This window comes from Drosophila guanche, unplaced genomic scaffold (assembly GCF_900245975.1).
Source record: "Drosophila guanche unplaced genomic scaffold, DGUA_6, whole genome shotgun sequence".
Classification (NCBI taxonomy): Eukaryota; Metazoa; Arthropoda; class Insecta; order Diptera; family Drosophilidae; genus Drosophila; species Drosophila guanche.
This window is the reverse complement of record NW_022995759.1, coordinates 1,034,830-1,062,814: the sequence shown is the minus strand read 5'-3', so window position 1 is coordinate 1,062,814 and position 27,985 is coordinate 1,034,830. Positions and strand designations below refer to the sequence as shown.

The window sequence follows — 27,985 nt, the reverse complement described above, 5'->3', positions numbered from 1 at the left end:
TAATTTCTTCATTCATTCTTCATAATAATGGTCCAATCGGATCCCAATTTTTTGATCTGATAGATACCTACTGATCTGGTCCTTTCCTACTGCATGGCGTTTTTAGTTTAGTTTTCTTTTATCTTCAAAATTGATTTTGGAGGTTTCCGCCCTTTTTCCGGGGCGGAAGGGGGGCGGTCTCATTTTTTAAATACACTTGTAACAGTGTGAGCATACAGAAGTCTGGATGCAAAATTTGGTGGCTCTAGCTTTTAGTCTCTGAGATCCAGGCGCTCCAGACAGACATGGCTCTATCGACTCTATCGATTCGGCTATTGATGCTGACCAAGAATATATATACTTTATGGGGTCGGAAACGTTTCTTTATGTGCGTTACATACAACCGTTATTCTCACAAATACAATATACCCTATTTACTCTTCGAGTACCGGGTGTAATTAAAGCCCTCAGCTATCAGAAAATATCATTTTGGTTCGCAGCGAAAAATTAAAAATTAAATTTGATTTACATATAATAAATTCATAAATAAGTGCGCAAGGGGTCTATGCAGATTTTAGTCTCATCTTGGGCATCGAGTTTCCGATGTATCGAATGCACGTTGAGGTGGCTCAAAGGGGGCCTAGGTCGCAGGTTGCGGATAGCGAACGGCCTACCTTGGTATGTAGGTAACCTATGAATAAGCGGGCATCCCAAAGAATGTCAACATTGTTGTTTATGAGGGCCGCTAATGGCGCAGCCTCGTTTAAGTCACTTTCCATCCCTACACTCTACCCTCCCACTCACCGCAAGCCGGTCCGGACTAAGGTGTCATTCGACTTGTGCCGAGAGTCAGCTTGGCTGCTGGGCCCTGTATAAAAATTAGCCCAGTCGTGCACGGAAAGTTCAGGGAAATGACAGACCCCTGTTGTAATGATGATTTCCCGGTCAACGTGGATGTCTACCCGGGCTGACCGTTCCATTATCTGCGTCTCGTGGGTAAAGTCTTTATTTATTAAACGCCAACAGATTTCGTAATCCTTAACTAACTAACATAGAAAAAACAACAAAATATAACAAGATCAGACATGAAAAAGAAAAAAACCCAGAAGGCAGCCTTCTGGCGGCTCCCTTCCTACTTTCATATGATGGCAAAGGAAGCACAAAGTGCCTTTAGAAAGTTTCGTTGCAGTCTCTTGATACGTTAAATTTGAACGACCCTAGCGGGGTTCCAAGCAAGTCTGACAGCACGGAAAATCTTCAAATCATTAGCAAAGAGCAGACACTCAGAGGTTTGAATGCTGAGACAAATGCCAAATATAAATTATGTTTTATTAGGGTTGATGACAATAGCCTGATTATCGCTTTCCAATATGGGCATGTGTTTAAAATAATTTTAATAGTTAATTGTGCTGACTAAGTAGTCTAGCTCTGGGTAGATTATGGTATTTGTAAAAACTGATGTTCTGCTTTTTTCATTGGCAGCAATGAGTCAACTTTGTGGTTCTCTAATCTTTCGACGGCCGGGGTATGCTCACCGATCAGGGGTTCATATACAATTATTTGATCTCTGGAGGTGGTTGCTGTGTTATAAATGGTCTCTTGGTTTAAGAACAAGTTTGTTTTTCTATTAATAGCTCTTAAGAGCTTAAGCTTAAGCTTACAGGGTTCGGAGAAATTTGCTCCGAGATATTAGAATGTTGTGGAGGATACGTTATTGGTGTGTAGTGTATCATGGGGAAGTCGTAGGCTCTACCACGGCAGCAAGAATTACCAAATATAGTGAGCTCACGAAGTTTGGCATCAACCATAGGCTAGCTTGGAGGAACTGTCCCGACTGCCTCGTGGCGCTGCTTTTATTTGCAAAGTCAGCTTCTGCCACGATCAGCATGTAGTTTAACCACTCGTGTTTGCTCCATGTTCAAACTTTGCCCGCTACAATTCCGATCAGCTCATTGTTTAGTGTGCCCGTTGAGGGTGCTGCAACTTCACATAGTGTCTTGGTTCTTTGCGTGAATTTGTGTGTGTATTGAATTGAATTTTCAATTTTATGTTGCCCATTTGGCCAGTATTTATTTCTGTTGCTCCAAACGATGTCGTTTGGAAGCATGATTTGAAATCTGAATCCGTTTCTATAAGCAACCCGTTTAATGGGTCTGATGGTGTCTCATTTTCAGGTAATTTTACTTTTTCTGAAGGGCACTATTTGACTCGTACTTAACGGCGAGATAAAGAGACGAAGTGGATGTTGGCGTTGTCGGCTATTTTCGCTGTGAGTGTTCATCTCCGAGCGATTTTTTTATCGACATGGCCATATCGACCGCGCGGTCCTAAAATTGACGGCTTGCTACGATCGTCTGTCTGACGTGTGTGCGGGATGTGTCGTCCTATACCCTTGGTGCTACATAGAGCAATTTCGGACCTCCGGCTGCTCCTCTATCTGCTTGTCCCTGGAGTCAGATAAGTATGGGACTATGGTTCATCATGGAGGACGACGATGATCTGGCTATTATTTTCCTCATCCGCAGGATCTTTAGGATTCTCTTGGGTGGCCCCCAAGTTTTTATACCCGGTCCGTCCGCCTATCTGTCTGTCCGTCCGTTTTGTTTGCCGCCAGTTTCTCATCGACTATAAGAGATAGAGTCACCAAATTTTGTGTAAGGACGGGATATCACACTTAATCAAGTTAGTTTCATTATTTCGAAGCAATTCGCTATTCCGTGGAGTAGGGTAATATTTATCAGATTGATGAACAAGGGTTACATTATAATCCAATAATAGTCTTATTATAGCCACAATGAATAAATTAATTTGCAGTGGCTACCCTCACGCCGTCCAGCAGCTTTCCTTATTTTTCACTTTTCCTTTTTTTCTTGCAGTGTACGGATCCTGGGGAGGGGGGCAAGCTAAAAGAGCGTGTTGGCTTGAGAGGTGATTTAGATGACACCCCATGTAAAAAAAACATAGAATTAAAAAAAAAAACGAGAAGGGACGTGTGAGACGCTTCTTACGCGTCACAACTTTTATACCCGGCACTCAGGACTACATCTAGATGTAGAAGACATCGCCAACCACTAGATATCGTTCACATTACAGAACACGTAGTAAAAAGCCTACTAAATAAAATGCATCAAACAAATTGGATCAGTTAATATTATCCATTTTATTAGATATTTAAACAGCAATAAAATCGGTACATTCTTGAACCGATAGGTTTCACAGCAACTTTTTCGAAATTGGCGCCATCTATGAAAATTTCTTGTACGCAACTTTGATGGTCCAATGGTCGGAACATTCTGTGCAATAATGACCGATAGGTTTCACAGCAAATTTTACGAAAGTGGGGTCGGAAACGCTTCCTTCTGTGCGTTACATACAACCGTTATTCGCACAAATACAATATACCCTATTTACTCTTTGAGTACGGGGTATAAAAATGAGCTTTTTGCCACCAAAACTGATCATTTGGACAATAGTGCATCTGCACCTCAGCGGTGTTTTTTCAAATTTTAAATTTTTTCTTCATCTGTCACCTACATCTACAACATTTCTCACACCAACACGCTCTCCGCCCTTCCCTAGAGCCACATACTGCAGACTCGCGGCAGAGACAGAGGCAGCGACCGCACAAAAAAAAAAACAAATATAAGCTGCGGGACGAGGTGGGTTAAAAGTCGGTAGTGGCAGTGGCAGAGGGACGGCAGAGGCAGGGGCCGAGTGAAGCAGAAGCATAGTGTGAATGAAAGAATGTGAAAAGAACAACAAAAGCGGCGGGACAGGGTGGGTTTAGCCACTGCAAATTAATTTCTTCATTCTTGCTATAATAATGATCCGATCGGATCCCAATTTGGTGATCTGATAGATATGGCCATTCCCTAGGGCTAGGGTTTTCTTTTATCTTCAAACTTTTAGATTTGTGCGATTTTCGCCCTTTTGCGGGGGCGGAAGGGGGCTTGGCTCATTTTTATACCGGAATAACGGTTGTATGTAACGCACAGAAGGTAACGTTTCCGGCCCCATAAAGTATATATATTCTTGACCAGCATCATAGACGAGTCGATAGAGCCATGTCTGTCTGTCCGTCTTGTTTGTCGGCTAGTTCTCAGAGACTATAAGAGCTAGAGCCACCAAATTTTGGCTCTGGACTGCTGTATGCTCACACTGAAACAAGTGTATTTAAAAAATTAGCCCCTTCCGCCACCGCAAAAAGGCGAAAACCTCCCAAACCTACAGTTTTGAAGATAAAAGAAAACTAAAAACGCCATTCCGTAGGGAATGGGCATATCTATCAGATCACCATATTGGAATCCGATTGGATCATTATTATAGCCACAATGGAGAAATTATTTTCCAGTGGCTAAACCCACCCTGTCCCGCAGCTTTTGTTGTTCTTTTTACATTCTCTCATTCACACTCTGCTTCTGCTGATTTAACCCACCCCGTCCCGCAGCTTATACTTGTTTTTTTTTGTGCGGGCGCTGCCTCTGCCTCTGCCGCGAGTCTGCAGTGTGTGGGTCTAGGGAAGGGCGTCGAGCTAAAGGAGCGTGTTTGTGTGAGAAGTGTTGTAGATGTAGATGACAGATGAAGAAAAACTTTTAAATTTGACAAAACACCGCTAAGGTGCAGATGTAGTACTGAGTGCCGGGTATAAAACTTCTGACGCGTAAAAAGCGTCTCACACGTCCCTTCTCGTTGAAATTCACTTGTGAGCATACAGAAGTCTGGATGCAAAATTTGGTGGCTCTAGCTTTTATGGTCTCTGAGATCCAGGCGCTCAGCAAGACGGATGGAAAGACGTACAGACTAACGGACAGACAGACACGCCTCAATCGACTCGGCTATTGTGTTTCCTTCTGTGTGTTACATACATTCACTTTGTGCAAAAATAAAATATACCCTATTTACTCTTCGAGTACCGGGTAGAATGAGTCATCACTTGATGCTTTTTACGATCTCTTTTCTTGAAAAGATAGCTCTGGTATATAACATATTTTTTGCATGTGAAATAGTTAATTATAAAAATGCCTTTAAAATTAGCTTAAAGTGCATAAGTAACATTTTTTAAGATTGACGAAAAGAACTGAAATATGCCATAAAGCCATTGTATTAAACAAAATTAAAGATTTTTTACCAGGGCTCGGCACGGCCTATCTACTGTGCGTATTAAACGGCAGTGCCTCTGCGCTGCAGACACGTACACTTTTTATATTTGCGCCTTCACGCACAATCGCAAAAACGGCGTGTGCGTGCCGACCACTGCTTCATACACAAAATAACCGATGATTATAAACAATTTTGATCGGTTCTAGCTTCGGGACGAATATGTCCATTAAAAGATTTTCGTAATATAGTAATTTTATACATACAATAAAACATATTTAATATTTTTATTATACTGTGTTATTATACTGTATGTTTGGTGGCTATATTCCATTGGCGATGAATGTAGGAAGGTATAAAGAACCAAAAGCAGTTGAAGAAGTACCTGTAACGTTTAATAAATCAATAGAAAACATTTATCGCCTTAAGTTATCGAACTGAAATAAAAAAAAATTAGCCAAAAGTAATGTAAAGAAAAGTATGTGTTTATAAGATGGGCGCTACAATGGTTAAGCCATTGGTAAAGAATGGAAGCTTGTTAGATGCATTGCCGTCCCAGGTAGTTTTTCTGTAACTACTTATTACTGTAATTATTTAAAACGGCAAGATTATTTACATTTCAGGGAACGTTGCATGTTGTCATGTTAGGCTTAGACTCTGCTGGAAAAACAACAGCACTATACAGACTTAAATTTGATCAGTACTTAAATACAGTGCCCACTATAGGATTTAATTGTGAAAAGGTTATTAATGATTTATAAAAATAGAGCCAGTCTTTTAACTAAATCCCTTTTCAAATCTTTAGGTACAAGGTACGATTGGCAGAGCAAAGGGAATTCACTTTCTAGTTTGGGATGTTGGAGGACAAGAAAAGCTGAGGCCGTTGTGGAGAAGCTACACACGGTATGATTAAGTGGTTAATACGTACATATGTATGTATAAATTAAAGGCGGTTTTATTTCGATTTCGATTGTTTTCAGATGCACAGATGGTATTTTGTTTGTTATTGATTCCGTCGACACAGAACGCATGGAAGAGGCAAAAATGGAATTAATGCGTACAGCAAAATGTCCAGATAATCAGGTAAATGTTTCGATTATTTATTGTGTAGACAATAAGATTTAATAAAACAACGAAGGTCAAGGTTTCCTTAGTCAAAGCAAGGCTTGTTCAACTTATTTTAAAAATTAATTTATTAATTCGTTATTTTTCATACCATTGCTATTAAATTGTGATATTTTCTTTTTATGTTAAACAGGGTGTTCCTGTACTGATTCTAGCAAATAAACAAGATCTTCCAAACGCATGCTGCGCAAAAGAACTGGAAAAGCTTCTAGGACTCAACGAGCTTCACAATCCAGTGCCGAACATGCCAACGATAAGGGCAAGCTCTTCTTCAACGAGTAACTTAATTGGTTATAGCTCTTCAAACCAAAGAAACGCAGAGAAAGCAGTAGATACGCATCTACCAAGCCAGCTTTACTCTCCAAAAACGCCTATTCTTGAACAAACTTGCGAAAGCAATTCGTCAATGAGTAGTGGCACGATGTCCTCATTTTCATATATGCCTTCTCACACGAATTCGGCGGAAAAAGATATGAAAATGCAGCACGAAACAAAACAAAATGCTTCACACATGAAAGGCTGGTATATACAACCGACGTGTGCTATAACTGGCGAAGGCCTCCAAGAAGGCTTGGATGCATTATATGAAATGATTTTAAAACGTCGAAAAATAAATAAGTCCCATAAAAAGCGACGGTAGTATTTAAAACAGCCGACCTCTGGGTACCCTTGGAAAAGTATTTAGAACGTAAACTCTATTTAGCACAATTAAATAAATGAAAATACACAAAAATTTGTAATTATATTATGTATCTATTAAAACGGTAAAGTAAACAACTTTAGCTAGCGTCAGCGCATTGAACAATTTTTAGACGCATTCGACTTGTTTGTTTCGATATCGTTTATGGTCTAGTACGAGTAAATTGCAAAGTTTTTTTTATATATCAGCCCCACTGTGCACAGACTGCTCACTTTGCCGCAAGAAATTCTCTAGTTGAACTATGGGAATGTATGTATTGTTATGTATGTATCGGTGAGTTTTAAATTTAAATTTTGTGAAAAGTTCTTCGTGAGAACGTGAATATATATCAAATAGACAAAATGTGGACAGTGTGGAAGCTATCTTTGATGTGCACTCATATTCTTGAAATCGAACAGCGTATGTATACTCTCGCTCATTCGAGGTCACTATTTTAGTCAGGACGGCATTTATTTTATTATCATCTTATAATAGTGAGATTGTACTGCCTTGTACAAACATAAAATTAATTGCTCCTCAGTAACATCTGGTATTTAATATAAATACAATTAAATATTAAAAAATTTTGGAACACTTAAATTTATCAATTTTAAATGGAATTATGTGTATATACATTTGTATTAATAAATGTACATGCATTAGTACATATGTATGTATTTACATACATAAATGTGTGTATGATAATACGATGTGAATAATTTTCAATTGTGTAACGTACAAGTTAACAAGTGAACATCAAATTAGTTTTGTTTTACTCTGATCGGAAGAGCTCACGTGGTATTCAGATACTCGCATATACATATGTTAATGCGTTTATTCATATTATGAGCTCGAGATAAAAGTATAAATACATTTTAGCACCTGTTGCATGTGGATCGGCGTTTTTATACCCGGTACTCGAAGAGTAAATAGGGTATATTTTATTTGTGCACAAAGTGAATGTATGTAACACACAGAAGGAAACTTTTCCGACCCCATAAAGTATATATATTTTTGATCAGCATCAATAGCCGAGTCGATTGAGGCGTGTCTGTCTGTCAGTCCGTCTGTACGTCTGTCCATCCGTCTTGCTGAGCGCCTGGATCTTAGAGACCATAAAAGCTAGAGCCACCAAATTTTGCATCCAGACTTCTGTATGCTCACACTGTTACAAGTGTATTTCAAAAATGAGCCCCTCCCCCGCAAATGGCGAAAACCTCCTAACCTACCCTTTTGAAGATAAAAGAAAACTAAAAAACATTCTGTAGGGAATGACCATATCTATCAGATCACCAAATTGTGATCCGATTGGATAATTATTATGGCCACAATGAAGAAATTAATTTTCTGTGGCCAAACCCACCCTGTCCAGCCGCTTTTGTTGTTGTTTTTTCACATTCTCTCATTCACACTCTGCTTCGTGTAGTCAGTGGTCAGTCTGCAGTGTGTGGGTCTAGGGAAGGGGGCGAGCTAAAGGAGCGCGTTGGTGTGGGAAGTGTTGTCGATGTAGATGTCAGATAAAGAAAAACTTTTAAATTTGACAAAACACCACTAAGGAGAGTACTGAGTGCCGGTTATAAAGGTTGTGACGCGTAAGAAGCGTCTCAAACGTCCCTTCTCGTTTATTATGACAATCCTCAGTCAGCAAAAGGTGGTTTGCGACTCCCGTTTTTTCTAATTATAGTTTCTATTACTTTTAGATACCTTAAGTACCGAATTAAAAACAAGAAATGGATGCAAATTCTGAAGATGTGGTACGTAATATTTGTTTAGCTTTTTTATTTCTGTACATAGAATGGAGTTTCAAACACTTTGGATCGTTTGTATCTATAATGCATAGCATAAACATATTTGTTACATGCCCATGCATTCATAAACATTTTAAGAACTGCTACCAGTACTTGGATCTGCAGAGCCTTCAGATCTTTTGACATTTCTAGAAATTTGCAGTATTTTTTCATTTTTTTACGACAACAGCCGCAGACGGAAGTTGTAGTGACGGATATGGCTCCCGAAGAAAACGCCGAACAACTCGAAGCGTCTGTAGAACCCGGACAAAATGTTAATCATTCAATTGGTGAAAGCAATGTCGATTCAAGTTTGGTCGTTGTGGAGAAAGAATCTGATGAAGACACTAAGGAATCGGATGAAATACCCACCACTAATATTGCTAAAATAGATTCGATTGTGGTAGCGGATACGGAAACTCCGAGTCTGGAAACAGCGGCCACGGAAAACCCGGCTATTGCAGTGGTGGAAACAGAGTTTGAAAATTTAACTACCACTGAAATTGATTCTATCAGCGGAGCAAATTATCAAGATGTTCCTATAGACAAAACATCCAATAATGCCAGCGAATCGGAAATGGAAACAGAACATCAAATAAATGCCAAATTACAAGTAGAGCAAGAGGAAGAAACTAAATTTGAGGATGAAACGGAGTCAGAAGATCGAACAGAATCTGTGACAGAAGAAGTATTTTATTACGACTTACATTCAAACTACCTGATTAAGCGCTTCCTAGCTTTTCGTTTGCAGCAAAGTTATCAGATATATCCATAAAATAAAAATGCATACCATGAGTGGATTGATATTTCCTTATCTAGAGCTTTTTAACGCTGAGAGGAGCAGAGAGGAACAGACTTCGATTTTTTCATAAGATTTTTGCATAAGATTTCATTAACAAAACAAATTATTTGTTATAAAAACTAAACCATTTGAAGTAGACTGCTAAAAATAATGTAGATAAGATTTAACATCAAGTTTCCGTGGAAAGTAATAAAACACAATATTAAAAACAACTTTGATAATAGTAATTGCCAATGACCAACTATCTGTTCGATTATTGTGCTTAATCTTTTCAAACCCGTTTTTAACAGGATATCGTCCTAAATACTATCGACTTGGCAGTGAAATCTGAAGCACCGTCTGAAGCAATCGAAAGTCAAACTGCTTTGGTTAAAGAGTCTACAAATAAAAAGGTAATGCACTAGTATAACTTAGGTTTCTAAAAATGACTTTCTTAACTGATAGGTATAATTGCTACATACTTATAACATATATTTATTTACTCTTTAATTTGAACGCTAGGGTACAGATTTGAAGGAAAAATCGAATGGTTCATCTGATATAACGGCTCAAAAACCTAACGAATTTTCTGATGAGAGAATATCAAATGATCAGGTAAGCGATTGGGTGATATTAGTTCGTGGTTATTTCCAATAATAAAAAGCGTTTTTGTATAATAATACAAGTTGTTTTTACAATATAAATATAATTAAATATGAGAATAGTTAATGTTGCAAGCAGATTGTGGGTATAAGTAGTTTCAAGGCTGCTTCGCAAATGATTTAAACATAAAAATCAGTTTAAGATGTAATAGCTTTTTAAAAAAATGGCTGAGTATACATCAGGACAATCTCTGAAATAGACTCTAAAGTTTAGAGTGTTGGGACCAAAAGGGTGCGACGTTTAAACCATTTCTCCGTTTGTAGGCTAACTAGCTATTTTTATTGTATGCAGAAAACCTTTAACAACCAAATTCAGGACATTATATCTGATATAGATATAAATATAAAAACCCAAGAAAAAATTACCCAGCTTAAGGAGCAAGAGCTGAAGCTTATTCAGAAACAGAACGAACTGACAAACCAAATTCAGCAGCAGCAGATTCTGGCTCAACAACTGACTGCCCAAAATCAATTCAAACAAAAACAGTGGGAGCAACAGCAAATTGAGCAACAAACTTACCAGCGGGATGGACTATCCTCTGCGCAATCCCATTTGCACACCGCCTACAATCAAAGTGATGATGGACATAATAAAAAAGTACGTACAAAAAATGCGAACTGCTTATTTTACATATTTACGTGACATATGTATTACAAACATATTTACATGAAAATATACATAAGTAAATAAATATATCTACATTTACATGTTACATAGTATGGGATTAGTATTAGAAAGGGTGGCTTGCTTTAAGTACTGACGCTTCTGATACCCTCTTGATTTATGATTAAAGCAATACACGTTGAATGCAATTTTACTTAGCCTTGAAACACAACATGAAACTTTACTGTGGAGACTGATTGAAATATTTATTTTAAAATTCACAAAATGTATCCTCAATGTCTGTCATATGAGAATGGGGTAATGGCTTTTTCAATAAACTCAAAAGAAATTTCGTTTCCATGGATGAGTCCGCAATGACCAGATACTTCTGTTGTTGGAGGAAATTTAGAAAAAAAGATGAATTTCTTGATCAAAAATCATGAAAAACCTATTTTACGATTTGGTAGGGTTTTTCATTTTCGTGTAACAGCTATCTGTTGCAAACAAATAATATTCCATGCAATGATTTACAATTCGTTTACTATTAGGGATATGGACTTGTCTATTATATTTGTATGTATGTACATAATTATGTTTTTATAACTGTACATACATATTTATAGATTCATGGAAATTGTACAAAACAACTTTACTTTGTTTACTGTAACTGGTGATGTTCTTTAAAAATAATAAATTGCAGTTGAACACGTGAATGGCAAACATGAATAATTTTCACTGTATATGAATGAATATGTATACATACATATGTTGATGTACATATGCACACATATGGACATATGTATATGTACATGTGCAAACATATATACATAAGTAGATTTACATATGCACACATATGTATAGGACCTGCCGCACACTCAAAACGAGAGCATTTTTCTAATGTACGTATGTACATATGTATGTGTGTATGTCAATGTATGTACCTCTATGCATGTGTTTACCGAAAATCATATAGAACTTAAATTAATGTGCGTACGTTCCAACAGTTGAAAAGGAATCTATAATTAGCCTTTAAGAGAAAACCGTATGTGCCCATATTTACATACGTGTCATGTGTGTGTACACTCACAGTTTTACATATATGTGCATATGTTGTGTGTGTGTATGTATGTATGTATGTATTTACATATGTATGACTCTTTCTTTAACGACAAGTGTATCTTTTAGAATTTTATTTGTGCCGCTCGCTAGTATCGAAAAAAAATTGTCTTAATGCAATAGGTTAACGTTCGAAATATTTCTTAATGCGCAAAAGCCACCACCTAATGTGTTCCAAATGAATTGCATAGAGAGAAAACGCGGGTTTCGGCCTAGTGATCTATACGATCAAAATAAAGGAAAAGTTTTATTAGAGCTAGGCGAAAAGCTGTGGCAAAGAAAAAGTGTACGTACTTATCAACCGGGTCTAATAGCTAAAGAACAGGAAAAAATGATTTGCTTTAAAAAAAATATTTTCCGTTGCTCACCACCGCCCCTCAGGAATTGTTCACTACACAGAAACATCCATAAATATATGCAATCAACAATCATATAAACTTTGTTAGAACAATTTTCCAATATATTGTAATTAAAATAGGAAACAACCAATTTATCGAAGTCAGTTGATTTGCGAAAAATATTTACACCTGCGACCGATGCTGTTGAAATATTGCCGAAAAATCGTAAGTAACCACACAATAAAACAGAAAACTGAAAAGGTGATACGTAAGTCTCGTACAACTTACAAGCAATATGTACTTAGGGCTACCAGTTATCAGTGCTTGAAATGTTTTCGCTATGGTCGGTTGCCATTGGACTAATGTGAATGAAAATATCCAGCTTGCACAGACGTTTTATATTGATCGCTTGAGCAGTTTCTAATCTAAAAACATAAAACTAATTACGTATCGCCTTTTAAATGTTACTTTACCATAAGTGGACCGTTAATTAATAAACTGTGTGCTACTTAAACTGATTTTTAATTTGTTTAAAATAGGAAAGCTATATGCATCATCCGCATTTTATTCTCCAAACCTACATCCAACTGTGGAAGACCAGGTTGAGCTAGCCCGAAGAATATCCCATTCATTGAGTGATATCAGTAACCAAACGTCTAAGGGTCAAACAATGTATGTCAATCGCAAGAAACGCTCAGTAAAATGGGTTCATGAAGGTAGTGATAAAGGTAATAGACACTTTGATGCATGCAAAGAGTGATTACACTTAGCCGATATGCCTGTTTTACTACCCTGTGAAAAGATTATAGTAAAGAGTTTACAGCACCAGTCAAAAAATAGTCAAAAAGTATCCCACTCTTTTTACATAAAACAGGCCGAATTCATCCATTCAGGAATCTTTAGACTAACTATCGATAAAACAGCGATCATGCACTTTAGTTTAAGAACAAACATGTGCACATTGTAGATTTTACATATTAAACTGCACAAGTATATACTGATAGATTTGTTTCGTACATGCAGTAAGCCTAACAATTATTCCTGCACCCCAGTTTGTATCAATCTAGTTTGAACAGCTATAACGTACGATTTAAGGCAGTTAAAAACTTCTACTATTTCGACTATCTGTTCATTAAAGGACATTTAATTTATCACTTTGGTATACTAATAATAATTAAGTAAAACAAAAGAGAAAACAATTTTTGGTCGCACTTTTAAACAACCAGTGCCGTTTCCCAGGATTCTTTTGATGAAATGACCATCATTTCAGCTCCTTATCCTACTCTCCAAATTTCTTGTCTTCCTAAACTTAGCTCATACCGTCTCCTAGTTATACATACATACATACATTGGTGTTGAAAGTATAATTATCACTGTTGGTATTACTGTAAAAATGTATGTCTTTGAAAATATGTTAATGTTTAATAATTTGCACATACAGAGGAAGAATGCACAAGTGAAGCTAATACGTTATATAAAGAAAATGCAGATGCAAATTCCATGCTGGAACTAACTAAGCTGGAGAAAATTCCGCTAAAGCTCATAATGAATCCAAGAGGACAGGTCCGCGACTATAACTCACTCAAAGATTCGATTAATGTTGAAACTGGACTGTTATCGCCAGACAATTGCGCTGAACTAATAACCGCACTAAAACTTCATCAGGGACGAGGTAAAATGACAATTCCTTAGTATCATTTAGTTTTATTGGAACCATTATTTGGAATCATTATTTATGAAGTAACATTTCAGTTTAGTTCAAAATGTTTGCTGTTCAATTTTCCTGAATGTCCTCATTATACAAAGTGTATATTTCAATTACACACAAAATTGTTTTTTTAGCTGTTTCAACTTTATTTAAGATCTGTCTTTTGCAGAAAATTCTTAAATTTCCTCTTTTTTGGTGCTTGGCAATCTTATTTCAGTTGTCTTACCGGTTGAGTCAGAAAATCCTAATCTGGCTGCTGGACATGCTGTTATGTAATTATCATTACTAGCATTTGAACCAATGGACGTTTGTTCGTTTCGGTTGTGGCAGCCAGATGAGAATTTAACGCTCAGCACCATGGCTTGTGCCATATACAGTATATATCATCAATAAGATCATCGTCATCAATAGGCTAAGTAGTCTATATAGTCAATATACATATGTATGTCTATCTGTCCGTCCGTCTTGATGTGCTCCTGGATATCAGCGGCAATACAAAAAATACAAAAAAACCAACCAAATTTTCCATCCAGACTGCTGTGATATCACACTGTTACAAGTGTAATTCCAAATTTCGTCCCGCCCCCTTCCGCCACGACTTAGGTCGATCATCTCTCCTATCCACAACTTTGAAGATAAGAGAAAAAAAAAGCGGTTCCGTAGAAAATCTCCAAAAAGGGATCAGATTGGATCTTTATTAAAGCCAAAATTACGAAATTCATGTCCAGTGGCGGTCCCCCACCCCATCCAGCAGCCTAGTTTATTTTTTGTGTTAATGCTATCTAGCTCGCAACTCTGTAGTGTGCAGACCTTGGGAAGAGGAGTGGGCTAAAAGAGCGTGTTGGGCGGCAGAAGTGATATAGATGTAGACGACAGGATGTAAAGTGTAAAATTCGAAAAAAATATAAGGTCACATATGTACAAATGTATGTACAGCTGTGTTCAATGAAATAGTTGTGCTGCAGCTCACCACTTTCAAAACTATTTTTAAGTAATTTCCAATCATACAAATAAAACAAGTGATACCATTTTAGAAAGTCTGAAATGTACAAATTACAAACCAGAAGAAATCCTGGAACATTTGCATTCCGTCTTCTTGTTTTACATGACTTTGCAAAAATACCCATGAAAAGTGCTGTTCAATGAAATAGTAGTGAATCATTTGAAAATCGCAAAAAAAAACCAAAACTCAAGTTAATAACCATCATTTCTGCTCTACATGCTTCTTGAGGTTTAATATTTCGTTTTTTATCAATTTTGATTTAATTACTTCCTTGCTCCCGCCTGGAATAAATCAATAAGGTCTTGCCCAAGCTTCAGTAGGACTTTAGCCAATTATCTTTAAACACTGGTTCACAAACACTCACTTTGCTCTGGTTGCAGAAATTTTGCAGATTTTGATGACATTCAGATCCAGGGACTGATTTTAACAAGGAAAAACGCCGATCTTTTCAGGTGAAACCCAATTTCTGGCTAGTTTCTTGAGTATTTCGGATCATTATCTCGTTGATAGATCCTTTTTAAAGAACTTCAATTAGTTAAGCCGGTATTTTCACCGGGCCCTGACGGAGTTCCCGGCTGTGTACTCAGGTACTGTGCCGAGTCTCTGTGGGGACCTTTGCTTAAACTATTCACTCTATCCATCCATTCTTCTAGCTTTCCCCCCATCTGGAAGGAATCCTTTATAATTCCTCTCCATAAGAAAGGTAGCAAGTCTGACGCTAAAAACTATGGAGGTATATCTAAGTTATCCGCTATTCCTAAAATGCTCGATAAACTTTTAACTACGCACTTGCAGCATCTCTGCAAATCACTTATATCTCCAGCTCAGCACGGATTTATACGGCGACGTATTTTAGAGTTCACCTCCTTTGTCATTAAAGGATTCCAAGGTAACTTGCAGACGGATGTTTTTTACACTGACTTCAGTAAGGCATTCGATTCTGTAAACCATTCTCTTCTTGCACAAAAGCTCGACCTTCTAGGGTTTCCCAGGCCCAATCGGTTGAGATGGATTTCTAGCTACCTGTGTTCTAGGTCTCAAAGGGTCCTTTTCAAAAACTCCTTATCTTTACCTGTTATGGTTACTTCTGGAGTACCACAGGGTAGCCATTTTGGCCCCTTACTTTTCACACTCTTTATTAATGACCTGCCTTCTGTATTCACAAATTCTCGAGTACTTATGTATGCGGATGATGTTAAGCTCTGTGTCCAGTATAAGGACATTTCATTTCACTCTCGCTTGCAATCTGATCTCAATAGCTTTCAGTCATGGTGCTGTGAAAATATGTTACAACTTAATGCCTCGAAGTGCAATGTAATGCCTTTTTATCGCTCCACGGGGAAGGACCGAGGAATGTGGGAGACGCCATCAAGAGAACTCTCTTAATGTAACCAACTACTAGATCCACAATTTGATCTGGGGTTCAATTTCAAAAGACTTGTGTAAAGATGGTACCATTTATTTCGGTACCCACACGAACCCAAATATTTCTCCACCAGTTTCCTTAAACTACTGGGGATATATTGCAAGACTCTATATCTCGCTTGTTCGTCCGATTTTAGAATACGGCTCATGTGTATGGTGCCCTCAGTACAACATACATTAGGACCGTATTGAATCAGTACAGACAAATTGTTTATTATTTGCCCTACGGGGCCTCAACTGGGATGCAACTGTGAGACCGCCATCGCTTAGTAGACTTCTTTTAATAAATCTTCCATCCTTAGTTAGTCGTAGAAAAATGCTTGGTGTAATTTTTATGCACAACTTGATCAAGGGGGATGTAGACAGCCCTGACTTGCTGAGCCGCATAAACTTTACGATTCCCATTAGACCCACTAGAAACTTTATTCCTTTGTTCCTTCCACTATGTAGATCGAATTATGCCTCACACGAACCCTTTAGGGTTTTATGCTCGGATTATAATTCCCTCTACCACATTATATCCTCGACTAACTCCCTTCCTCTTCTTAAATCTCTTATACTAGCCTACCTCTCCCGTAGTTAGTTTCATTTTAGATTTGTCTTGTTTCTGATTTTGGTAATTTTTGCCTGCTTAGCTATAGTAGCTCTAGTCTAGTTGTGTTAAGCTCTAATTTTTCTCGAATATTAGCCTAACATCTATATTTCCTGCAAACGCATAGCTTTCTGGGACAGCTTGCAATTAAATAATGTGTACTAAGTCGTCTACGAACTGTCGTAACACTTACAGATCGATATTAAATTGTTTTCATAACTTGTGAGGATATTGAAGACCTTGACCTTTCTTTCGACCATTTTCAACCAACCTCTAAAAGATACGTTTTTCGCATAAAAGGTCAATTCTTCTGCTAGTTAAAATAGTTTAAATTACAATTGTAAGAGCACATTCAACTTAGTTTTCAATTCCATTATACCTCCTGACTTCAGTCTTTAATCAAAATCTTAGGTTTGCTGTACTGGGCCGAGAAATGATTTCTTCTACGCTCCAAAAACAAAAGTACCGCTATATTCAAACATTTATTTCATCAATATATTCAATACATAAATAAAGCTTACCGATGGTGTGCTTTTTTAATTTATTTGATTTGTTTTTTAATTTTTTTTAAATACTTGCACCCAGCACTACTATTTCATTGAACAGCAGATTTCGTGGGTACTAGACTAAAATCATACAAAAACCAGAAGATCTATTCAAAAAGGTATCAATTGATTAATTCGAAAGACTGGAAGGGTCTCAAAAATAGTTGTGAAAGTGGTGGGGGTTCGGCACTACTATTTCATTGAACACAACTGTATATAAACTGTTCATATATATCACGCTAAGGTAACATATGTACATATTACGAGAAGGGACGTGTGAGGCGCTTCTTACGCGCCACAACTTTTATACCCGGTAGTCAGTAGGACATCTGTACCTTAGTGGGTTTTTTTTAATTTTACATTTTTCCTACGAGTGTCATCTACATCTACATACATAACTTCACACGCCAACACGCTCTTTTAGCTCGCCCTCCCCTAGAGCCGCACACTGCAGAGGCATTGCAGAAGCAGAGTGTGGATGAGAGAATGTGCAAAAAACAAATAAAAGCTGCAGGACGGAAACAAAAGTTAGATTTTGTCGAGTAGTGTTATAAGAACAAACAAACAAAATAGCGTATCAATACACATTTAATCAAATTTAAATCAAATTAATAGCTGCAACATTTTTTTCTGCCATGAACTTAATAATTACAATTGCTTTACATGCTTTGCTTCTGCCAACGTTACGTCGTCTCCGCCACCGCCGCCTGCTCTACAACCTGCACAACCATATTCGCATATGTAGGTGCCGAATTGTTTGCAAAACGTCGCAGAAAGGCTGATAACTGGGTAGTCGATGAAATAAATGCAGGGGCTCAAAGTCATCCATCTGGTCTTCCAGATTATCAGCAGTATCAGCCAAAGCCGGCAACCTCGCCAAACATTTTGCCGGCGTATTCTGATGCTGGAAAACATCGCGTTCAATTAAATATTCATCAAGATCAATTGATAGAAAAGTATTCTAAACCTGGACTTCAGGTTGTTAAATCGCCTTGGGAGGCCGCGTTACAGACAGGTTCAGCAAGCTCTGCTTTTTTGGAGGAATCCAAACCTCCAATGCAAACGGTCTCTTCGACCGTACCAAAAACATATTTTCATAGTGGTGGAAACGACTTGACAGATGCAGTGGATCCAGTATCCTATGACATACCATTGAGTAATCAGCAGGAGTCATACAAAGAGGTAATAAGGATTACTTATTTTAATGACATTGCACCTAATTAGTTTTTCCGCTAAACAGTCTCTTAACCAACATGTTAAACAACAATCATCCATTTTGCCCTCGAATCCACAAAGAGAATTGGCTTACAAACCAAGTGTTGCCCAGGGCTGGGGAGGTCGTAACGTGGAATTACCAAGAGGTAAGAAAATCCTTATGAATAAATACATTACTGATATTTCAAGAGCTTACTTTGGTGAGATAAGATGATTATTTTTCTGCTATGAATAAACTGTTCCAGAGTATTTTGAATTCAATGAACCGTTGTCATCTTGGGAGGCCACTTACAACAAGAAATACATAAACCAATACATCAGTGAAGAGCATGACATATTTAGGGAAAAGGTTCAAAAGGACGATTTGAAAAATCAGCCCCTTGATTTCGCAGCGGATGTGCAAACCCGATTGCATCAACTCGAACAATTTCAAAAATATTTTTTGGAACAGCAACGACTTGAAATCGAAATATTGAAGCGAAGAGACGACTCTCGTTTATTAAGTTTTAACAAATTACAAAACAAGCAGCTCAAGCTTGGGCGTCCTAATGACGTAAGTCTGAATAATGAAGATATAACACAAACCGGTCCCATTACCGATGACGAAATAAGCGAGAACGTAAATGTGCGAGATCTTATATACTCGTTCGAACAGCAGTCATTAGGGGAGTACAAAGAATCTGTAAGATGCAGAAAAAAAAACGGTTCTGCATATCTACCAAATGAAATACCCGAAGCTGACAATGAATATGGAGGCAAGATTCCTAGATCCCGGAAAATCCGGATTTCGTGTTTAAATTGTTTTATATATTAAATTGTTGTTTGTTTACTCCGGTCCACAGTCCATAGAACAGAAATATTTTCTTTATTCCCGTATTTAACAGATAAGTGTTACTATGTTATCATGTGTATGGCATAGTCTGTCTAAAGCGTCTTAAATTCTTCTTTGTCCCTGAATATTCACATTGAATTCTAACGTAGTTACAATTAAAAGCTTGTTTACTTCGTGTCCTTTTAATTTTAAATTCGTTTTTCCACAGGCTTATACGTTCCGAAGGAAATCTCCTTAGCCAGCTATGCACCACCACCAAAGAATTTTACAGATCAGCAGCCAGCATATTCGGGTCACAACATTTCAAATATCAACACAACCTACGAACATTCACATCGGCATCTGCCCACAGCAACCTCTAATGCAAATGAAAAATCGATGGGAACTTGTTGGGGCTTTCCGGTTTCTAAGCCCATGGTACGTGGGTTTAGTACAATACCTCTAAAGCAACAGTTTTCTGCTCCTGCCGGCTACCAGAAAATACTTCAAACCTCTGCCCAGGGATCGTCGCAGGTCAACTTTAACCCATCGCCGTTATCATTTGAGAAATTGTCCAAGTTTGAGCAGTCAAATTTGAGTTACCCGAATCAAAATCAAAATTTTTTAAATGTTCGGCAAAATTCCCTAGTACAGAATGTGTCGCCCACACCGTTTGTTTTTGGATCCAGTGAGTCTCGATTTTCCGTGGAAAATGCTTCAAGATCTCCTAGTTCTACTGTCTCGACTTCACCGCAACCCCTTCGATCACCCTGTATGTCTACGAGGTATGGACAACCATCTACAAATACAGTACCGCGACTAACCTCTTCGAGCCAAGCTCAGACCTTTAACAATTGCGCCCGCGGTTGGGGCACGGAACCAGAAAGTCAATATATTTATCCAGGACCAAACGTTTTACCAGTACCAGGAAATATGCCATATTCGGATTTTTAGATTTTGTGCGACTGATGAAATGCTTATACCAACACCACGATTTACGACCAATGTACATATATTTATAGATATGTACATCGATACTTACTTATGTGCTTTATTTAATACATCATTTGCGTTTGTTTATTTGCGTCTATAAAATAATAATAATAATAAATTGTTTATTAAAACTTGTTTTTATTTAATGTTTAATAATTAATTATTGGAGACAACTTACCTTGAAATCTATGCTCAAAAATACATACTCGTACATCACTCAGAGTAAAAGATGCTGAAAAGGATTATCAACGAGAAGGGACGCGTGAGACGCTTCTCAGAGACTATAAGAGCTAGAGCCACCAAATTTTGGCTCCGGACTGCTGTATGCTCACACTGAAACCAGTGTATTTCAAAAATTATCCCCTTCCGCCACCGCAAAAGGGCGAAAACCTCCCAAATCTACAATTTTGAAGATAAAAGAAAACTAAAAACGCCATTCCGTAGGGAATGGGCATATCTATCAGATCACCATATTGCAGAAATTAATTTCCAGTGGCTAAACCCACCCTGTCCTGCAGCTTTTGTTGTTCTTTTTACATTCTCTCATTCACAATCTGCTTCTGCTTCACTCGGCCCCTGCCTCTGCCCGCCCCCTGCCTCTGCCGCGAGTCTGCAGTTGGGCCTAGGGAAGGGCGGCGAGCTGAAGGAGCGTGTTGGTGTGAGATGTAGATGTATGTTGTTGATGTAGATGACAGATGAAGAAAAAATGTAAAATTTGATAAATAACCGCTACTGAGTGCCGGGTATAAAAGTTGTGACGCGTAAGAAGCGTCTTACACGTCCCTTCTCGTTAGTTTTCTTGTATCTTCAAAATTGTAGATTTGGCAGGTTTTCGCCCTTTTGCGGGGCGAAAGGGGGCGTGGCTCATTTTTGAAGTACGCTTGTAACAGTGTGAGCATACAGAAGTCTGGATGCAAAATTTTGTGGGTCTAGCTTTTATGGTCTCTGTGATTCAGGCGCTCAACAAGACAGACGGACAGACAGCCAGACATGGCTCTATCGACTCGGCTATTGATGCTGACCAAGAATATATATACTTTATGGGGTCGGAAACGTTTCCTTCTGTGTGTTACATACTTTGTATACAAATACAATATACCCTATTTACTCTTCGAGTACCGTGTATAAAAACAAAAGAGGCATATGCAAATGGAGAGTAAAAACAGAATGAAACAGATCGACAGGAATAAGAATTCAGTTCGTTAAACAACGAAACTCTCATGTTTGCTGACTGTTTATGGTTCTTTACATAATACCACAGATTTAATGTCATCAGACAAACATTTATTCCATCGTCGTCAGTCGATCTAGGAATGACAGGCAGTGTTTGTCGGAAATCGACAGAAAGTAAATTGCCACTAAATGAAATGGTATGTCTCACCAGGGGCATCCAGAAAAATAAGCCACCAATTATATCATCACTTGCATTGAATAATAATATAGACATCAATTTGTTATTAGTTAACATTCGATAAAATTGATTGATCCAAATCTTATCGATTAAGAGCATCTCCGTATTCGCCTCAAAATGATATCAATGATTTGGTCGAGTTCTATCGACTAACAAAATAAGAAAGGGGTCATGCGGCAAGCCTCGTTATTGCCATTAGTTTGAACCAGCCTCCGAAATGCCATAGAGCAGGGACCACCATTTCCTCATCATGAGCTAAATTTATTTTCGCAAGGCCAACCAATCTAAAATCTGTCTTAGATGGACAAATCTCATTTTTTAGACATGAATCTGGCCATGGGTTTCTCCAAAAATCTTCCGGAAAATTAATTTAACATTTCACCTGTGTTGTTTTTTAACTGGAGTTGTACGAATGGTCTTATTAAATGTGAATATGAAAAAGAGTTTATTAAACTATATTTTGAGTGACAATTGGCATCCAATGACACGTGGATTTGGTCAATTGGTCATAATTAGAAGTCAAACTTGACCAAGCCAAAAATATTACACAAAAATGCATCTTTTTTGGATCAAATCTGGCTCATTTAAAACAGCAACTTGCTGAAAATTTCACTATGGTTAGTTAACTTGAGTTGCACGAAACCTGTGTAAAAACATTTTAACAAAAGGAAACGGAACCCAAAATTTAATCGTGGGACCGGTGCTGCTTGTGGAGGGGTTCAATATTAATTCATTGGACACCAATACCTTGGGGGGAAGATTGTTTTTAGGGCTTTTAGTCATCATAAAGCAATGTAGCAAACAAACATTTGCATTTGGCATGTTACCTTTAAAATTTGAATTTTTCTTAAGGAATCGGAAGCCTGTACGATTAATTTATGTGCGAAAAAAGGAAAAATTAAAAAATTTGTTCATAAACAAATAGTAGATATGTTGATCTTTGATACAAAATTAACTTTTTCTGTTTACGTTAACCGTACGCCAAGTTATAGGTGTTCAAACTATGGTGATGACAGTGTACGACAGTTTTATTAAAAATGCGACGCAAATGGCTTTCAATCCGTATGGGGGAGGTACAAAAGTCTAATAAGCATTTGTACAAATTTGTAAAAGCTTTATTTTTAGGATTAATGCCAAAACGTCGATTTTACCCGAAGTTCAATGCAAGGAAAAGGACGAAAACACTTCTCGTTTCAAATCTACACTTGAATTAAGTATTTCGTTGTTGATCTTTCTATTTTAGCCGTTTCATTAACTTAGCTCGTTGTTTTGAAAATTGTTTGTATGCGTATTATCATATTTACATTTATAGGGCCGATTTACACTTCTAAGACCAATGTCTTAATATTTAATTAGCGATTTCCGAGGTACGGTCGCCTTTTCCAAGTTTCTAAAAAGGTATTTTGTTTTATTTGAAACGGAGACAAATAAAGAAAATGAAAAAAAATGCTAATCGTTGCAGCCATTCCAAAGTTGATTGTAGATGACTTCGTTTTATGTTCATCTAAGATATTAGATATCTATGAATACAAATTGAGCAGAGGTTCGGAAGGCACAGAAAGATTCAAAGACTTATTCGAAATAAGGAAATAAATTAACCATGTGTCATAGGAATTATTGAGTACGAATATGTTCCCCAAACTTTCGGGTTCATTATTTGTTCAATGCAGGTAAAATATTCAAATTGGCCGCAATTGATAATGTAAGTTAACTGTAAGTTACAAAGAATATATAATAGGTTTTTGGACAGATGATTTGGCCATTTAAAGGCTATTTAAAGGTATTTAAAGGCTGTATGACTAGGGAAATCGTCAAAATATGCTAAAATGTACTGAATAATACTTTTCAAGCAGGAGTATCTAAGTTTAAAAAAAACTTATTACATAAATAATTTTGCAAGTTAGGATTGAATTTTATTTTGCATATATATTTTGTACATACTTATGAATATTAGTTAAATTAAAGCAGTCAAAAATGTAATGCCAAATATATCTTTAAACTAATTGATTCTGTTAAAAAGGAACATAAAAGCAAATTGTCAATTTAATTGTGATACTGTTATACTGTATACCACTGTAGTGCGCCTGCGCGAATATCCGATGGGATGCAGACGGCTGAGCATCCAGCCCTGTCAAAAGCTCGCTCAAAAGTAGTTTATATAAAAAACCTTTTGGGGTTGAAAAATCTCTACTCAAAGCCAACAATTCTTGTTGGATACAAATGAAGTGAGAGCGAGTTTTCAGCACAATACCTTTTAAGTCAAAATTAAATAAAAGAAATCCAATAAAAAAAGTGCATTAAATATGCTAAGCAATGCAATATGTGTAAAAATGTATAAACATCTGCATATTGTAGGATAAATAAGTCTTACATACACATACGTACATACATATGTATATGTGCATAAATAAATGTGTTCACATTCATATGTACACATGTATACACTGGTTTCCCAGTATTAATCCCATGTCATGTGTCCGCTTGATACCTACATACATATGTACATATGAATGTACATATTAAGGTTCCTTACGGATACATTTGCGCATATGTTAATGTTATTAAAGGACGTGCAATGATTGATCATTATATTCACAATTAAGGTGAATATCGCGGCTATTTTCTAGTCATGCCAACCATCACCATCCAGCCTGCCATTTTAAGTCGCTTGAATTAACCGATATGGCGGCACCATTTGTAAAATCAACGTGTTTGGGTTCTTCCTTCAACAAAATCAAACCCATGATTTTTTTGATTTTGAATTTTAACATATGTCTTCAGCGTATAAGTGCAACTTCATTTTTAAACATAAATGGTAAGCTTTATGCCGTCTTTAGAGTTCCCAGTAAGTCACCTTGTACATATTATTTCAGACTTAGCAAGCTCGGATCGACCCTTCTTCGATGACATAAGCCCACGAAATGTTTCAGCTGTCGTTGATGAAACCGCCATTTTGAGATGTCGTGTCAAAAACAAAGGCAATCGCACTGTAAGAAATTACTCACAAACACAAATTACTTATTTTTAATATGGTTTTGTTTTTATTCATCCGCAATCCTCTTAATTCGTTCTTAATTCTCTTAATATTCGTTTAAATCATATTAATAATTATAGTTAACGAGTATTGGGTGGGATAGTCATCCCTTGGGTGTGATATGTACATGGAAGCACAAATCGAATACCATTTAATCTTTGAGTTTAATTAGTTAGTTTAATTAGAATACATAAGTAAATATGTATGTATATACCGAAAAACTAAATTATAATTCTGACAAAATTATAACTGAATAAATTATTGAAAACTTCTTGCAGGTTTCATGGATGCGTAAGCGCGACCTTCATATTTTAACAACTAACATTTATACATATACTGGCGATCAACGATTTTCCGTAATACACCCTCCCAGCAGTGAGGATTGGGACTTAAAAATTGACTACGCCCAAGCACGGGATAGCGGAATTTACGAGTGTCAAGTCAATACTGAACCAAAAATAAACTTAGCAATCATTTTGGATATTGCAGGTAAAGTTTTCCATAAATTACAGAGTGTGCCCTTTAATATTCTTAGGGGTCAGTCCATCAGATAATTAAGCAATTTTATTATTTTAAATGAAATGGGTAACGATCCAGGATAGATTTAATATCTTTCCAATTCTCAACGACATCAGATCGATTTGCGGTTCTATATCACGGCCTCGTAAGGAACGTTCCGCCACCGTTCGTTCCCTCAACGGGTACATGATTTTAATTAAGTTCGATTTAATGGTGCTGTTGGGATCGAGCAATGTCCTTAGGCTCTAAAATAAGAATAAGAAAAATAAGGCTCTGTAGCAAATCCATTTAAGAACTCTTTCTGATTTCCGCGATCACTTTTCTTTTAGCTGAAAGCGAAGCTAGAGATATCAATTCGGATAGGCGGTACTATGATTCAAAAGGTAAGAGATCAGCGGTCTCGTAAAAATAGAAGTCTGACAAATTATTTTGAAACATTTCCTCTAAAAGCGGCTCGTGCAAAAATATTAGGATCAACGGAAATTCACGTTAAACGCGATAGCACTATCGCCCTAGCCTGCTCAGTAAATATGCATGCATTATCTGTTTTATGGTAAGGGTTTTTGGAATGTATGCTATTTTAAACTTCAACATCCTGCACCTTAAGGTATCATGGTTCTTCAATCGTCGATTTTGATTCGCTGCGAGGTGGCATAAGCTTGGAAACGGAAAAAACTGATATTGGAACTACTAGTCGATTAATGCTGACAAGAGCATCATTACGAGATTCCGGAAACTATACTTGCGTTCCTAACGGTGCAATACCAGCATCGGTGAGAGTTCATGTATTGACCGGTAGGGTTATTATTAATATTAATCAACGTGCTTCCACTAACATTTAATTATAAATACTTGAACAGGCGAACAGCCGGCTGCAATGCAGACAAGCTCGGCCATCGGGATGAATGCTCACACTGCCATGATAAACATCATATCAATCAAGTTTTTGTTACATTTTTTAACTCTAGCAGAATATATGTACCGAAGGGAGAGATGACTAACTAAGCAAATATCCATACTCTAAAGATGTAACTTTAAGGTAAATAAACAATCTTCCTTTGAAATCTTCCCATAATAAACGTTAAACATGCATACCTTCTTTGACTACACGACCCGACACGATTTTCCCTCAAGGAACCAAACCAACATTTTCTGAAAGATATGGGTCTGAGAAATGGCCTGACTATACATATGTTTTTAAATGCTTTTTTAGAGGTAGCTCTTATTTTTTTAAGAAATCCTGAATTTAAAATCTGATTTAAAATTATCTCATGTCTTTTATTATACCCAGTACTTAAATAGGGTATAAATATATATGTATGTATTATATATATATATATATATATATATATTGTGTTTGAGCTCGAAAGTTGATGTATGTAACGCACAGAAGGAAACGTTTTCGACCCCATAAAGTATATACATATATTCTTGATCAGGGTCAATAGCGGAGTCGATGTAGCCATGTCTGTCGGTCCGTCTCTTCGTCTTGTTTGTTGGCTAGTTCTCAGAGACTATAAAAGCTAGAGCCTCCGAATTTTGCCTGCAGAATGGTGTGATATCACAGCAGTCTTATAGTCTCTGGGAAAGAAAACTAAAAACGCCATTCCGTAGGGAATGACCATATCTATCAGATCACTAGCTAAAGAAGCGTGTTGGTCTGAGAAGTGTTGTTGATGTAGATGACAGATGAAGAAAAAATGTTAAATTTGACAAAACACCGCTAAGGTGCAGATGTAGTACTGAGTGCCGGGTATAAAAGTACACGTCCCTTCTCGTTTTTCTTTAATCTGTGATCAGGTGAAAGTAGTGATTTTTAGCTTGCGCAGGGGTCAACTATTTTCTTACTCTTAAAGTGCATACAATAGTGTGTACATATTTATGCACACGCACGAATATATACTTTTATACCCGGTACTCGAAGAGTAAGTAGGGTATGTTGTATTTTTGAGTGAAAGTAAATGTATGTAACGCGTTACGCACATTACTACGACCACAAATCTTATATATCCTTTTTACACTTTGAGAACCTTGTATAAATATAGTAAAGAAAGATTTAAAGGTGTCTTCGTCGTACCTCGATGCTATCATTCTTTAAAAAGACAAATAACAAAAGTCCCACATTTAATTATTGAAATTGGGTATTAATTGTTATTCTTTTTCGTTAATAAGCCCCTTTTTTTATTCTAGATTACAAGCCAATTCCAATGGAACGATTGTAAAAGAACGTGTTTATAAAATTATTCAATATAGAAATACAGCATAAAAATAATTCCTATAGTCATATGTAATTAAATTATTAATAAATAATTGCATTCATGCATATGTACACAATTAAGACAATTAAAATGGTTGTTAATACTTTTCACCAAAATTAGTGGGCTTGACTTGGTTTTAGCGAAGCGAAACCACTGTGGCTATATATAGTATTTTATAATCTGTCTGTAATTATCATTGAAACCAGTGTGAACAAATTTAAAGGTAGTGTATGTAGGTTTGAAGTAATATTAACCTCCTCATCCACTAAGTAAGTAGCTAGTTGAGTACTTACATACATGAAT

General features: G+C 37.0%; 3 protein-coding genes and 1 long non-coding RNA gene across 13 annotated transcripts; 3 read left to right on the top strand and 1 right to left on the bottom strand.

Annotated features, from left to right (window-relative positions):
* The first annotated feature begins 5,473 nt into the window (after nt 1-5,473).
* LOC117590585 (ADP-ribosylation factor-like protein 4A) lies at nt 5,474-6,941 on the top strand. Of its 2 annotated transcripts, XM_034283341.1 has the most exons (5): nt 5,474-5,635; nt 5,700-5,819; nt 5,882-5,979; nt 6,057-6,159; nt 6,335-6,941. In XM_034283341.1, the coding sequence occupies exons 1-5, from the start codon at nt 5,570-5,572 to the stop codon at nt 6,839-6,841; spliced, it is 894 nt and encodes a 297-aa protein (XP_034139232.1). In that variant the 5' UTR covers nt 5,474-5,569; the 3' UTR covers nt 6,842-6,941. The 2 variants fall into 2 exon arrangements, with proteins under 2 accessions (XP_034139232.1, XP_034139233.1); XM_034283342.1 differs by lacking the exon at nt 5,700-5,819 and having other exon boundaries at nt 5,498-5,635.
* Nucleotides 6,942-7,233: 292 nt separating this feature from the next.
* On the top strand, nt 7,234-20,454 carry LOC117590580 (AF4/FMR2 family member lilli). 9 transcript variants are annotated; one of them, XM_034283333.1, is made up of 13 exons: nt 7,234-7,430; nt 8,581-8,634; nt 8,858-9,355; nt 9,760-9,861; nt 9,971-10,063; nt 10,403-10,708; nt 12,309-12,393; nt 12,708-12,896; nt 13,610-13,840; nt 18,187-18,623; nt 18,682-18,802; nt 18,902-19,209; nt 19,697-19,867. In XM_034283333.1, exons 2-13 carry the CDS (start codon nt 8,611-8,613, stop codon nt 19,724-19,726), a joined length of 2,424 nt encoding a protein of 807 aa, XP_034139224.1. In that variant the 5' UTR covers nt 7,234-7,430; nt 8,581-8,610; the 3' UTR covers nt 19,727-19,867. The 9 variants fall into 9 exon arrangements, with proteins under 9 accessions (XP_034139224.1, XP_034139221.1, XP_034139223.1 ...); XM_034283330.1 differs by lacking the exon at nt 18,902-19,209 and having other exon boundaries at nt 7,244-7,430; nt 12,708-12,884; nt 19,697-20,454; XM_034283328.1 differs by lacking the exon at nt 18,902-19,209 and having other exon boundaries at nt 7,245-7,430; nt 19,697-20,454.
* Nucleotides 20,445-21,937, bottom strand: LOC117590589. Its single transcript, XR_004574313.1, has 3 exons — nt 21,842-21,937; nt 20,639-20,692; nt 20,445-20,554 (listed from the first exon to the last, which is right to left on the bottom strand). It is a non-coding gene; the product is annotated as an uncharacterized LOC117590589 (long non-coding RNA).
* Nucleotides 21,938-24,107: 2,170 nt separating this feature from the next.
* LOC117590685 (zwei Ig domain protein zig-8) lies at nt 24,108-27,729 on the top strand. Its single transcript, XM_034283585.1, has 9 exons — nt 24,108-24,123; nt 24,499-24,686; nt 24,745-24,860; nt 25,184-25,394; nt 25,754-25,807; nt 25,875-25,977; nt 26,032-26,219; nt 26,285-26,463; nt 27,615-27,729. Exons 2-8 carry the CDS (start codon nt 24,554-24,556, stop codon nt 26,419-26,421), a joined length of 942 nt encoding a protein of 313 aa, XP_034139476.1. The 5' UTR covers nt 24,108-24,123; nt 24,499-24,553; the 3' UTR covers nt 26,422-26,463; nt 27,615-27,729.
* Nucleotides 27,730-27,985: the final 256 nt, after the last annotated feature.